Source organism: Dictyostelium purpureum (assembly GCF_000190715.1).
Source record: "Dictyostelium purpureum unplaced genomic scaffold DICPUscaffold_203, whole genome shotgun sequence".
NCBI lineage: Eukaryota > Evosea > Eumycetozoa > Dictyosteliales > Dictyosteliaceae > Dictyostelium > Dictyostelium purpureum.
This window is the reverse complement of record NW_003519539.1, coordinates 42,591-57,512: the sequence shown is the minus strand read 5'-3', so window position 1 is coordinate 57,512 and position 14,922 is coordinate 42,591. Positions and strand designations below refer to the sequence as shown.

General features: G+C 24.7%; 6 protein-coding genes across 6 annotated transcripts; 2 read left to right on the top strand and 4 right to left on the bottom strand.

Annotated features, from left to right (window-relative positions):
* Positions 1 to 1,322: 1,322 nt before the first annotated feature.
* DICPUDRAFT_80809 (uncharacterized protein) lies at positions 1,323 to 2,566 on the bottom strand (the record flags this gene model as incomplete). Its single annotated transcript, XM_003289998.1, has 3 exons — positions 1,323 to 2,186; positions 2,314 to 2,382; positions 2,447 to 2,566. The coding sequence occupies 3 exons, from the start codon at positions 2,564 to 2,566 to the stop codon at positions 1,323 to 1,325; spliced, it is 1,053 nt and encodes a 350-aa protein (XP_003290046.1).
* Positions 2,567 to 2,991: 425 nt separating this feature from the next.
* DICPUDRAFT_80808 (uncharacterized protein) lies at positions 2,992 to 4,525 on the bottom strand (the record flags this gene model as incomplete). Its single annotated transcript, XM_003289997.1, has 3 exons — positions 2,992 to 3,645; positions 3,743 to 4,218; positions 4,462 to 4,525. 3 exons carry the CDS (start codon positions 4,523 to 4,525, stop codon positions 2,992 to 2,994), a joined length of 1,194 nt encoding a protein of 397 aa, XP_003290045.1.
* A 1,095-nt stretch (positions 4,526 to 5,620) lies between these two features.
* DICPUDRAFT_154535 (uncharacterized protein) lies at positions 5,621 to 6,487 on the top strand (the record flags this gene model as incomplete). Its single annotated transcript, XM_003290009.1, has 1 exon — positions 5,621 to 6,487. One exon carries the CDS (start codon positions 5,621 to 5,623, stop codon positions 6,485 to 6,487), a length of 867 nt encoding a protein of 288 aa, XP_003290057.1.
* Positions 6,488 to 7,157: 670 nt separating this feature from the next.
* DICPUDRAFT_80806 (uncharacterized protein) lies at positions 7,158 to 8,060 on the top strand (the record flags this gene model as incomplete). Its single annotated transcript, XM_003290008.1, has 3 exons — positions 7,158 to 7,288; positions 7,395 to 7,513; positions 7,588 to 8,060. 3 exons carry the CDS (start codon positions 7,158 to 7,160, stop codon positions 8,058 to 8,060), a joined length of 723 nt encoding a protein of 240 aa, XP_003290056.1.
* Positions 8,061 to 8,217: 157 nt separating this feature from the next.
* Positions 8,218 to 12,312, bottom strand: DICPUDRAFT_36746 (uncharacterized protein; the record flags this gene model as incomplete). The annotated part of the gene is made up of 5 exons (XM_003289996.1): positions 8,218 to 10,938; positions 11,013 to 11,258; positions 11,327 to 11,793; positions 11,873 to 12,070; positions 12,159 to 12,312. The coding sequence occupies 5 exons, from the start codon at positions 12,310 to 12,312 to the stop codon at positions 8,218 to 8,220; spliced, it is 3,786 nt and encodes a 1,261-aa protein (XP_003290044.1).
* A 380-nt stretch (positions 12,313 to 12,692) lies between these two features.
* On the bottom strand, positions 12,693 to 14,677 carry DICPUDRAFT_154532 (uncharacterized protein; the record flags this gene model as incomplete). The annotated part of the gene is made up of 2 exons (XM_003289995.1): positions 12,693 to 14,265; positions 14,340 to 14,677. The coding sequence occupies 2 exons, from the start codon at positions 14,675 to 14,677 to the stop codon at positions 12,693 to 12,695; spliced, it is 1,911 nt and encodes a 636-aa protein (XP_003290043.1).
* Between the last annotated feature and the right edge of the window lie 245 nt (positions 14,678 to 14,922).

Here is a 14,922-nt window from a genome sequence, read left to right as displayed (position 1 = left end):
CTTACTATTATAATAATTATTCTTTTATTATTTATTTTTTTATTTAATTATTGTTTTATTAATTATTTGTTGGTTGTTTTTGATAAACCAAAATATAAAAATATAAAATAAAAAAAAAAAAAAAAAATCCAAATTTAAAAAAACATAATCATTTATTTTTTTATTAATTATAAATATTAATATTTGGTTTATTATTCTAACTCTATCGTATTTTTTATTTCATATAGCTATTATTGTTATTTTTTTATTTTTCTCCGTATATTATTTTTTTTTTATCAATTTTTTCGGATTTAAATTTGTGTGGATGTATTTAAAAAAATAATAAAAAGAAAAAACAAAACCTAATAACATTATTATAAATAAACTATCATATATATTTCAATAAAAAAAAAGTTGATATATATTTTTATTAATCCAATATAATTTTTAAAAATTGATAATTTTAAATATTAAAATATTATCAATTGTCATAAATAGTATCATCATATTAAAATATACAAAATTAAATTAAAAAAATACCAAGTGTATTTTTAACCACTGCTCAAATGTATAATTTTGTATATAATCATATTATTTTATTAAATTTTTAAAAATTTAAAAAATTAAAATTAATATTTATTTGTATCACGAATGAAAATTTTTAATTTTTTTTATTGTTCTAACCCCAAGCGGAGTGTGGGTTAATTTAATAATATATCTAAAACAATTTAATATTATTTATTTCGCAAACGAAATTTGTAATCAACATATTTTTTTGTAAAAAAAAATTGTTGTTTTATTATTATTTTTTTTAGATTAAAAACTATTTTTTTTAATTTTATATCTTAAAATTTTAATCCATTGTCCTATCACCCTATAACCACATTTAAATACCATTTAATATCAACAATTATTTTATATGTGTAAAAAGTGTCAAAATAATAATGTATGTATTAAAAAAAATATATTTTTTAAAATTACAACCTAAACTGTATAATATATTTAAAATGTATAATATAAATCAAATAAATCGAATAAATACAGTTTTATTTCCATATTTGGATTTAAATCTTTTTTCTGGTATTGATGTGTAAGTATTAAATAAAATTAAATGTTCATATATATAATATTAACAATAAAAATTTTATTTATTATGCAGCTTCTTTAACAATCAAAAACTTTAATACACCATTCAATATTATTAAAAGCACTTTGAAATAAAGTTTCCCTATCAATTGATATTTGATGGATACCATTTCTTTCGTTCAAACATATTCACCTACAAATGACTTTTATAATATAATTATGGTTAATAAAAAAACAAAATAAAAATTATATAAAAATTATTTAAAAATTATATAGCTACCTTTTAAAGAATTATTTTTTATAACATTAAATGTACAGTCTATTAATACAGGAGAATCGAAATATTTTTCAAACTCTATTGAAACGATATAGCTACCATAGGGTGAATACGATAATTTAAAACTAAAAGCCAAACTACCTAGACCATAGCTCATCGATTGACTATCAATATTGTCGATATACCATACACCTTTTTTTTTTGAAATTAGTTTTTTGATGTTTTTAAAAGAATCTTTAAATTTTAGAAATGACCTTTCCATACTAACCAATCTTTTCATTATTTCTTCATTTTCATTTTCTAAATACTTTATTTTATTTTCTAGTTGTTGATTTTTCTCTTTTAATTCTTTATTTTTATTTTCATTTATTATTAAATTATTAATGATTTGTTTTGAATGTAAATAAAAATTGCTATAATGTGAATTAATATCACATCTTTTGATATTTTCATTACATAGATGACATTGAATTGATACCTCTTGACATAAAGAAAGATGGGCCTCTTGATTTTTTTTGATATATGGTTTTAAACAGAAGGAACAAATACAACTTTTTTCTGAACATTTTTCTAAAATATGATTATCTAAATCTATTCTTTTCATTTCTTCTGAACATAATAAGCATTGAATTATTTTGTTGTTATAGGATTCATTGTGTTGCTTTAAATCCTTCCTCATGACATAATTACCATAGCACTCTTTATGTAAACATGAAACCAATTGAAACCCACATGCATTTACATGGGACCTAAGTTGTTTTATTGGAACCACTTCATTGCATCCACTATTATTTACATCTGCCTCATCTAAAATAATCTCTTTATTTCTATTTGGGCAATTTAACTATTTAATTTAAAAAAACAATTAATTATTTTTTTTTTTTTTTTTTATAAATAATTTTTTAAAATACCATTATATCTTCATAAATAGAAGAAAGGAAACAATTTTGAAGCAACCTCTCATAGCTTACCTCTAGACTACAAAACTCATTAATATAACTATATTCTTCTTTTATACAATCTGTACAATAAAATTGAGGCTTTATAGAAATATTAATACTTGGGTAAATTTTTAAAAAATAAATTAAATAATTTAATAATTACTTTATAGCATTGATAAGTTTTCAAAGGTTTATTAAAACCACTTATAAAACTCTGATTACATTTTTTACACTCTAACAATTTAAAAATTCTTTTATCAATTATTAACTCTGTTAAATTCATTTTCTTATTTTTTTTTTATTTTGATATTTTTTATGATTTATTTAAAATAAAAAAATTAAAAAAAATTACAAAAAAAAATCTTAATATTTTGAAATGTTAATACTTAAGCAATCCAAAAACAAACAAATGTTTTTTTGAATTGCTTAAGTTTTAATTAAATCTAAAATCTGGTGATTTTAAAAAATATGAAACAAATATCTATCTTTGTTTTTTTATGGTTGGGGTTTATTTTTCAAGTTTACCCCATCATAAATTTTGCTGTGTGAATTTAAAAAAAAGGTGTAAATAACTTAAAAAAAAGAAAAAAAAAAAGATATAACAATAATTAAATTATTTATTTTTACAAAAAAAAGTATAATTTATTTTAATTTATTTTATGAATAATTTGAAAAGAAAAAAAATAAGGGCATAACTCTTATAATAATTTAAATATCATATTTTAAAAATCTAATTCTACTTCCTTTAAAACATTTAAATTCAGATACTTCGCCTGGGTCAGTATTTGCTGGATAATTTTCATCATCATCTAAAACACCTGCTCTAAATAAACATATGGCGGCTAACTCTGAACAGAAAACAGATTTATCACTTACTTGATTCCATTGTCTTAATCTTTCTAATAATAAAACAGCACCTTGGAAAACATCGAATGGAACACGAGCACCATGCATTTCAAAGCAATTGGTTAACCATCTTTCTTTTTGACGTTGATTAAATGGAGTATTTAAACGAATTGCTTGGACATTATAACCACCATACTCCTTAATACGGTCTCTTAATGGGAAAATATTTACACCGGTCAAAGATTGGGTTTTTCTAAATGGATCTTTAATACCCTCTTTACCAGTTGATTCCATAACATAGAGTACTGGCTCTTCTGATAACTCTTGACCTTTAATTTGATTGATGAATGGATAAGTCTTTACAACAATACCAACATGTGACCATGGTCTGCAGAATCTATCTCTAATAATTTCTGATACTGGTGATGAGCCTGAATATAAAATGATATCTCCATTATCGAAATCATCATCTTCGAATGGGAAAAGGAATGAATAATGGCTATCAGAATTTCTAGTCTATTTAAATAAATAAATAAATAAACAATGTATTAGTAACTATTTCCTTTATAGCCTATCTGTATTGTATTTTTATTATATTATAAAAATTACTTACTTCTTTAATAATACTATTTACTTCATTCTTTAAGTTCAATAAATTCTTTGTGAAAATAATATTTAAAGTAGTTGGATGGCCATTACCACCTGAGGTTGTTTCCATTGGAACTTCATCAGCGCCATCTTGAGTATACTCTTGTTGTTGCTCTTCTTGTGTGGAACCCTCTTTAAAGAATTGGAGAGAAATAACTTGGCCTTCTTGGTATTGGCCAAATTCAAATTCGATTTCTCTATATTTTGGTGCCTTTTTACTGGTGCTACAACCCAATGCGATAGTACAACTATTTACATTTGATACCAATGGATGTTGGATTACACCTTTGTTCCAAACTGAATTCTTGTAATAATCACATGAAATACTCTTTTCATTGCCATTATATTTAATTGTTACTGATAATTTGTGTTTTTGATATTTTAAAATTTCTTTTTTATCAACATCATTTCTAAATTCATTACCATTTTCGCAATTTAAAACTATATTTAATTTAATTTAATTTAATTTAATTTAAAAAAGGAAAAGAAATGAAATAAAATGAAGTTAAAAAAATTTTAATGAAAAAAAAAAAAAAAGAAAATTTTTTTGAAAATAAAAAAATAAAAAACGGTTATTAATATGAAGTTGTAAATTTTATTATTATAATCAAATCGTTTTATTTTAAAAATAGAAACTATTTTTTTTTTTAATTTATTGTAATATTTTTAAAGGGTTGTACATACCAAAAAATGATAATAAATTATTTTCCATAGCGGCTTTTGAGGATGTTGTGTTACTGTTGCCCATTATTGAATTATGTAAATAACTTTTCAAAAAAGAAAAAAATTTGATGATATGATCACGCTAAAATATATAAAGTTATTATGATATTAATTAAATGAAAAAAAAAATAAAAATGTATTGGTACTAAATAAAAAACAGATAAAGTAATTGTACAAATAAAAAATAATACAAATATAGTTTTACAATATGAGATAAAAAAAAAAATGTGGACTGAAATAGAGAAAAAAAAAATATAGTTTTAGATATAAAATTTTAAAAAAAAAAAAATAAAAAAAGAAAAAAATAAAAAATAAAAAATAAAATAAAATAAATTTTTTTCACAAACATGTTCATAACTATACTCACATACATGGCTCTAAGAATGAATTAGATATTTTCAGCGATTATATTTGATTATTTTTATTTTTATTATTTTTTTAATTATTTTTTTTTTTTTTAATTTAAAATTTTTGTGATTATGTGCGATAAAATAAATCTGGGGCCTTTATGTGCAAGACTAAATTTTCTTAAGACCTAGGTTTTAGTTTCTTAGCTTTGCTGTCTTGAAAATGAAAAATAAATATAAATACATTTTATTTATTTTATTATTTATATTATTTTATAATCAATTTTTTTTATTTTTTTTTTATTTTTTTATATATTTTTTTTTTGGGGGGGAAGGGAATAAATAAAAAAAGAAAAAAAATTATATGGGTGAAAATATTTTATTTTTATAATTTTATCTATTTGATTTTTTTGGGTTTTTGCAATCAAATATAGGGTCTATTTTTTTTTATTTTTTTATTTTTTTTTATTTTTAATTTTTTATTTTTTTTATTTTTTTTTATGAATATAAAATATTTTTTTTAAAATGTGCGTAAAAAGAAATGGTTTTGGAAATTTTAAAAATTTTATAAAAAATAATTTAAAAAAATAAAATTTTTTTTTTTTTCCCTATTTTTTTTTAAAATAAAATTTTTTTTACTCCTATTTTTTTTTTTTTTTTTTTGATCACACCCTTTCATTAATAATAATCAAATAAATAATATATGATAAAAATTTTCTATTTTTAAATATATATATTTAGGGTTTATTTTTTAAAAAATAAATAGAAAAAAAATGAGATTTTTAGCAGTTTTTTTAATTTTATTGTCAGTCGCATCAATTATTTCAGCTTATAGACCAGTTGTTTTAATGCATGGCGTCACCACAGGCAGTTCAGCAATGAACAATTTAGAAAAGTGGATTCAAGAAGCTCTCCCAGGAATTTATGTCAAAAATGTCGAAATTGGCAACGGTAAATTAGATTCAATCTTTATGGATATGAACCAACAAGTTGAAGAATTTAAAAATGTAGTTCAATCAGATCCAAATTTAGCAAATGGTTTTAACGTTATTGGTTTCTCACAAGGTACTTTAATTTCTCGTGCATTCATTGAACGTTTCAATGAACCAAAAGTTAACAATTATATCGGTTGGAACGGTCCACAAGCTGGTCAATTCGGTACTCCATTTGTCAACATCCAATGGGTCGATAAATTATTAACCACTTTAACCTATTCAGATCATGTCCAAGATAACATTGCTCCAGCTGAATATTGGAAAAACCCATTCAAAATCCCAGAGTATTTAGAAAAATCAATCTTTTTAGCTGATATCAACAATGAGGGTGAAGCTAAAAACCAAACCTACAAAGATAACATCAGCAGTTTAAGTAACATGATTCTTTCATACAGTATCAACGATAAAACTATTGTTCCAAAAGAAAGTGGTTGGTTTGGTTTCTATGCCGACGGTAACACTGACAACATTGTTCCATTACAACAACAAGATCAATACACCCAAGATTGGTTAGGTCTCAGAACTCTTGATGAGTCTGGTCGTCTCCACTTTTTCACCACTGACTGTACTCATAAAGATCACCCAATTGAAGATTATTGTAAAATTTATTTTACCAATTACACTTTACCATGGTTACAAAATTAAAAAAATTTTATAATCATTATTGTAGTAATAATAATAATAATAAATAATAATAGTAATAATAATTTTTAATATTTAAAAATATTTTTATTATTCAATAAATTAATAATATTAAAAAACAAAACATAGCAAAACAAAACAAAACAAAAAAAACAAACATTTTTAATTATTACTTATAGCGTGATCCAAAACAAAGAATATTCCAAAGTAATTTTCTAAATATACTTTATTCAATTTATTTCTGAATAAAAAATAGTTTTTTTTTTAATGGGGGTATAAAATTTTTTTTTTAAAAATTTTCAATATTATTGTATTTTTTAATATGTATTGCTTGTAAATACTATCTAAAGAAACATATAAAGAATTCTTTTGAGATTCCACGTGCACTAAAAACAAAAAATGTGTTAGTAAAATTAAAAAAAAAATTACCCCTTTTTTTTATATTATATTTTTATTTTTATATTGTGGCATTGTGTTTGGAAGTGTGAGGTGTTTGGTCAGATTTAATAATAGTTATCATTAGTTGGAAAATTACCATACAGTTTTTTTATTTTTATTTTTATTTTTTGTGTTGAAAAATATTAAATTATTTTATAAATAAAATTATTATTTTTATTATTTATCATTTAATTTATTTTAAAAAAAATTTAATAGGATTTCTATAATATAGAAAATGGAAGAATTTATACTAACAAATGATATTACAGAAAATAATAAATGGCAAGAAGAACAAAAGAGTTTATTTCTTTCAATGTATGGAATTAAGGAAAATGAAAGTATAGATATGGATGGTAAGATATTAAGGTAAGTTTATAAAAACTACATATTTATATTAAAAGTTTTTGTACTTAAAATAAGTATAATTATAACTAAAAATTTCTCGCCTATTTTAAATAATTTTTTTTTTTAGATTGCACCCAAATGTATTTAGCCCAAAACATTTCCCAGAAAGTAGATGGTACGCTTCCACATTAGCCAATAAAATAGTTAAAAAAGGTGAAAGTTTCTTAGAGATAGGTGCTGGTTCCGGTAAAGTTTCAAATTATAAAAAAGTTTTTTTTTTTTAGATGTTAATTTTTATTTTTAAATAAAAATACGAATAGGCATTTCATCATTATATGTTTCAGAAATTGGAGCAAATGTTACATCAGTAGATATTAATCCAGATGCTGTTGAGATAACTAAATTAAATTTTAAATTAAATAAATTAGAATCAAATGTATTTCAAAGTGATATTTATAATTCATTACCAAATGGATCAAAATACAAATACATCTTTTGGAATCACCCATGGCAAGTTTCAAATGAATCTGTAATTCAAGAGCTAAGATCTGAAAAAACATTAGACCAAGGTTACATTTTATTAACTCGTTATATATCAGAATCTAAAAAATATTTAACCGATGATGGTTTTCTATTACTCGGTACCTGTAACTTTGCAAAGATCGAACAAATTATTCAAATAGCAGATAGATTAGGGTATAAAATCGTAATTATGGAAAAGGGTAGTGCATCTTTAAATCAAATAGCCGGTGTTAATGAAACTTATTTTATTTTAAAATTTGTTCCATTATAAAGTATCGCAGTTTCTAACAAAATAAATAGCTTTATTTTTTTTAAAATTATTTTAAATTTCTTATTATTTTTTTATTTTTAAAAATTTATTATTTATAATCTATTTTTAATATTGTTTTGTTTTTTTTAAAATATATATGATATTAATATTATGAATTTTATGGTTCAATATTTATTAAATGTTGAATTGTTGAATAAATTTCTTTATGAATTTCATTTGATAATTTTACATTGATTTTAAATCTATTTATATTATAAACTCCAAATTTAGTGAAACAACAATGTAATTGTAAATCTGTAATTTCTTGTGGCTTTAATTCGATATTATACTTTGTAGCACCAGTCCAGAAATATTGGGATGTTGAATGGGTGGTTTGATCTATATTTTCGTGAGGTAAAAGTGTTTCGATTGAGAGTTGAAGTGGATGAACAAATGAGCAGTTTGAAAGTGAGAGTTTTAATGGAACGGTACAGAATCTATCATTTTCAAAGTTGTGTTTAATTGAATGTTGGGATTTGATTTTATAACGAAGTGGTAGTTTTAATGATGGATAAGCAATGGTTTTACCTGATGGGGATGTTGTATTCTTCCACGATCCCCATGGCATAGAGAGTGAGGAGTCGCTGTAATGTGTTGGTAAAAATGAAATATTTGGGCTATTTAAAACACCCATTCTATTATTATTGTTACATTCCCAGTATATTAATAAATCAATTTGATTTGGATGATTATCAATTAGAGGATTATTATCATTTAAATTATTATAGTTATTTAAAAGTAGTTGCTGTTGTGACTGTTGGTGACTAATTTGTGGTTGCTGTTGCTGTTGTTGTGGTTGTTGGTTATTTGATTGTTGGTTTTGTTGTTGCTGTTGTTGTTGTTGTAACTCATGATTTAATTTTTCATATTCTAAAAAGTTGTAAATTGGGAAAGAGCTACTGTCATACATTGGTTCATTTTTATAAAAGCTAATATTTGTTATTGAAATATCTTTTTGATTTTGGTTATCTTTTAATATATTTTTTTCGCTTGGTTCAATTCTAAAGAATAAGTTTGTAAATTGTCCAGGATTTAAAGAGACTATAGAGGGATTTGGTACATCTGCATTGTATGATAGCGGTTCAATCTTCCAAAAATTACTGATGGAAGAGATTTGTTTAAGGTTAAAGCTATCGCCACCGCCACCAATAATTGGATTATCGACTTCAACACCTAAAAGATAAGAGTTTAAACCAGAGCAGGATTGTTGTGAAAGTGAAGAGATTCTAATTGATGGTCTAACGTCGAATTGGGTTTGGCAACGAGCTAAACGATATTTCAAATCGGTATTACCAGCTTCAGATTCATAGTAAACCAAACAACGAAGGGTGTGTCTTCCAACAGACATACCACGAACCCAGCATGGAACGGTAACAGTGGCATTTGGTGGTAATGAAACATCCAAGTAAACTGATTTATCCAATGATTTGACTACGGATGCATCATTGCTATTGCTGCCAAAACAAACAGAGGTTGGATGACTAAGACGAACACGAACATTCTTTAAACCCATTTTATTACTACAATTCTTTAATTGGAGCTTGGCTTGTCTTAATTCACCGTGGTAGAGAGCATCTGGGAATTCTAAAAATTGAGCTTCTAAACGTGGCATTGGTGATGTAACACGGAAAGTTAAAGAAAGATTTTGTTCGTATACAACGGATTCTCTTTGTTGTCTGGTCTTATTGAGACGTTTTTGCTTTAGTTTAAATTCACGTTTGCCCCATACAGCACCACACATACATAAACCTAAACCTTTGACTTGTAATAAACCTGGTCTCATTGGTTGGATAGAGAAGGTTATTTTCTTTACTTCTGTTGGTAACAATAAAATATCCAATGGTTCAACCTTGAATGGAGTGGATCCGTCCATCATACGCTTCATATTCTCGTCATCTAGTGGTGACATATTGGATTCTTCGATGGCTCCATCAGTATTTGATGCATCATTTTCTTTATAGGTGGCAACTAAATGAACACGATTAAACTGTAATGGAATTTGAAGTGGATTCTTAATTTCAACTTCGACTGTAATTTGCTCCTCAACTACCGCTGTTCTTTCTTTTTCAGTTTCGAAATACAAATCTCTCTTCCAAAGATCAAAACCTTGTAATAGTGGTTTGCTAATGACCTGGGCTTCTTTCTTGAAGGCTTCTTCCATCTCTTGCCATACTGATTGACTTCCATCTGGTGAATAATCATTCAAATGAACTGAGATACTTTCGTTATGAATTGATGGAATTGGTAACTCGCCTATATAGTTTTCTTTATTTGTACCATAGTTCTTACTGATATATAAAAACTCTCTAATGATTGAGTTTTGTTTTTGGAAGGTTTGACAATTCTTTTCGAGTAATTTGTTTACAAATAATATTGCATCGCTGGTATTACCTTGGAAGAATGAATATCTAACTAATGATAAATGTAAATGATCATCAATTAAATTCCAATCTCTACCTTCATAAACTGAATAAGAGAAACTATAACAACGAAGTGCATGTTTTCTTTTGGCTGCTTCTGAATATTTATCTCCTGCCATAACTATTCTCATGGTTGCTTTTCTAAATAATGGTGATGGTGTTGTATGTAGTAATGAAAAACCTGCTTGCTCCCATAGTATAGCTGAACAAAATGGATCGATATCTCTAATTTCTGCAGTTTGTTTAAATAAATCTGAAACACCTTTAAAATTTGATTTCTTCTTCATAATATACCCATGAATCATTGCTACTCTTGCCGCGCAGTGTACCAAACTACCTTTAATATAATTATTATATGCAATTTCAAAATATGATTCACTTTCCTTGTTCATCATATAATTACATAAACCTATCATTTCCTATTAAAAATAAATAAATTAATAATTATTCTATTATTATTATTATATTATTATTATTATAATAATGTAATTACATTTGCAGAGGCATAAAAATTTGGTGATTTATCACTGTTGAATTCTTTGGCTAAAGTTTTATAATTTGATAAAGCATTTTCATAATCTTGCAATAAGAAATAAAGATCACCAACCTTTCTAAGTGATTGTTCGACTGTTGATGAATTGTTGGGACTATTACTATCTGATTCACTTTCATTTGTTTTTTTACCGCCAAATCTAAATGCTTTAACTTTAGAAAAGAAACTTTTTTTATTTGTTGCAATCTTTAAAAATAAAATGTTAGAAAAAAGAAAAGATAGTTTTAAAAATATTTAAAATTTTGAATAGTTACATTTTCATTTAATTCGCCAATAGCTTTTTCGAAATAAACTGGGATATGTTTTGATAAAATGTCATTAATAATTGGGGCCAATGGATTTAAATGAGCAGTTGAATGATCATAACCTAAACCACAATGATCTTCTTTTGTATTAACTCTTAATAAATAAGATTGGGATGAACCAAAGGTTTGTTTCATTTCACCTAAACGTTTTTCACTTTCTGCATGTGAGTTATCTGGATGTACCAACATATATATTTTTGGGATATTTGCAGCTTCAATACCTAATTGTTGAAAAATTGGTGGTGGTTTTGCTGAATCAAACATTTTTACTAATAAACCAATTGGATTTGAATCTTCTGATGATGTTGCTAAAATAATTGCGATTGGATGTGTAAATGTTTCTAAATCTAAATTATGTAGTGATTTTATAAATTGATATCTATACTTTTCAAACCATGGTGTTGGTTCAGAACAAACTATTTTATTAAAAAAAAAAAAAAAATTAATATACACAATTTTTTATAGCGCGAATATAGCTTTGCTGTTGTTTCTTACTTTTATTGAAATATTGTACATCTTGTTTTGATCTTAATTTAAAATTTGGATAGTATTCATCAGTTGCTAAAGAATCAATTGATGATGCTGTATCTTTTAAAATTTGACTTTGGGTTTGTTGATCAAAATATTGTGGTGATATAAAATTAACTTTAAAATCATTCATTTCATAAGTTTGATCGTGTACTTTAACGTTAACTGAAAATAATAAAGTGGGTAATAATGATTAGTAACTACTTTACCCCTAATTTTATATAATTTTATAATTATTTTTATGATTTCTTACCTTTTTTCTTTTCTAAAATATATTGTGCAAAAACTTGTTCTAATGATGTATTACCAGATTTTTGAAATATTTTACCAACTGATGGAGATGATATAATTAAAACACTAGGTGTAATCCAAGAGTTAATTGAATATTTTAAATCTTTAAATAGCATCATTTGTAATTGTTGCTGTTGTTGTTGATAACCGTGTGGAGGTTGTTGTTGTGTCATTATTATTTTGTATTATATGATTATATGATTATATACATATAATCTCTTCTTTAAAATATATTATACATGTAGTTTATTTTATTATTATTAATTTGTTTATTCTTTTATTGCAAAATGCAAATTTTAAAAAAAAAAAAATAAATATATATTTTTTAAAAAAAATTAATAAAAAAAAAAAAAAAAAAAATAAATTTAAAAAAAATTAAAAAAAAAAAATTTTATAAAAAAATACACACAGATATTTTTCTCTATAATTGATCCAAAAAAATAAATGAAAATAACAAATAAATTAAAAATAGCAAATAATGAATTTTTTTTTTTTTTTATTGTGATGGTTGTAATTCATTTAGTTTTTTAATTAAAACTTCATTCTTTCTGCATTCTTCTTCGAAATCTTTTGTGAGTTTATAGTAATTTCTTTCTTGATCTAATAATGACATGTATTGATCTGAGAGAGTATCGTGACGAGATTTTTCAATATTCCATTTTGATTCACTTTTATCTAAAACTTCTTGAATACCTGCAATAATTTGATCCATTGATTTAATAAACATTTCTTTATTATTGGCTGAAGACATTGCAACACTATATTTTGATTGAATTGAGTTGAGAATGGAAAGCTCGTTTTCTAAAAGAGTCTTTTTATCTTCAAAGGTGTTATATGTGGTATAGTATTGACGAGTTTCCACCAATTTGGCAGAGCTCTGTTCAGAGAGTTCAACAAATTGTCTTTGGTATTGTAAAAGTTCGGCACGTGATGGTAATTCGTCAAGGAAACGTTGGAGTAATGAAAGGTCTCTATTCTTTTTGTTGAGGAGTAATTTAAGTTTTTTCAATTTCATAACATCAGCGTCGAAAGCTTGATTAATTTGTTCTTGTCTTTCAGAGTCCTCGGCATCTTCGTTGGCCGATGCATCTTCTTGGAGGAGTGCCTCAATCTTAGCCTTATACTCTGCCATTTGTCTTTTGCAACTTGCTTTGAACATTTCTTCTTGTGCAACTAATGTCTCGTTTAAGAGTACTAATGCACGAAGTGCTTGAAGTGCTTTGGTGTTTTCTGGTGTTTCAAGTTGGTCTAATTTCTCTGTTTCTCTAATGATACGTTCGTTGAATGCTTGTTTCTTTTGTACTAATAATTGAAGCTCCTCTAATTCTTTTTGACGTTGTTCGTGATCAGATTTAATTGACTCCAATTCTTGATTCTTTTGTGCTATAAGTTTTTCAAGATTGCTGATCTTTTGTCTATGTAATTTTTCACCCAATTGTTTAGAGTCACCAAAACCACTATTTTCCATATCACCATAACGTTCTGATAGATTTGTAATTTCTTCTGATGGAAGGAATGACTTTAATACACCACCACTAACTTTAGATAAATCACTTTCAACACCTTTCATACCCTTCATCATTTGTTTAATCTTTTTCTCTTCTTCTTTTTCGCTGTCTTCTGCTGATGATTGTGATGATAATGTTGATTCTAATTTTTGTGCAGCTTCTGATTTTTCAGTTGTACCTGATGGTAAACGACTAACACGATGAAGTTTGCCATATTCTAATAATGTTTGGATTGGTGTTGCTTTAGTTGTTCCTGTATTTCTTTTAAATTTACGTGTTGGTTTATAACGTTTTTCTACGGTATCTATAAAATCACATGATTGTAAAATTGATTGTTTCATTTCTTTATCGATAGGTGCTATATAATCTTTGCTGAACATTGCTTCTGAATATTGTCTTAATAAATCACCTGTTTCTTCTCTGGTTTCAATAACTTTTGCAATCAACCATCTTATAATTGGAAATAATGCTATATAATTTAATAAAGTAATATGTTGTGCTTGTAATGGGAATGGACATTTCATACGATTCAAAGCTTTAATTAATTCTTCAGATAATGAACTATATTGGTTGGTAATTAGTATAATAGTTCATACTATTTTCTAAATTTTGTATAAACGTATATTTATACCTACACTTTTTGTTTAATGTTTGAATTTTCTTGAAAGAAAATATCAGCATCTACATCAACATTACTTGCAGTAATGGACCATGCCATACCACCAACTACTTTATCAAATGGTGAAAGACCTTGAATACGAGCTCTAAAATAACCACCAGTAACCAAAAGCTCTATAATTTCTTGATATTTTTGTTCTGATTCTACATCAATCATTTGAGATAATTCACCCTCACGGGCATTTGCAATTTTACCAGGTGTGATGGTTCCACGTTTGGTAAAACTGCTTAAATCTGATGAAGAGTTATTGCTATCTCCATCATCTGCAAAAAATATACTTTTTCTTTTTTCCATTTTAATGAATATAAAAATATATATGTATTTATATAAAAAAAAGAAATTAAAAATAAAACCTTTTACAAAAATAAAATTAATATAAAACTATAATATAAAAAAAAAAAGAAAAAAATAAAAAAAATTAAAAATTTTAGAAAAAAAAAATAAAAAAATAAAAATTAAAAAATAAAAATCATTGTATTTTTCAAAAAAAAAAAATAAAAATAAAAAAAAAGAAATAAAATCTATATATAGAATGAAAA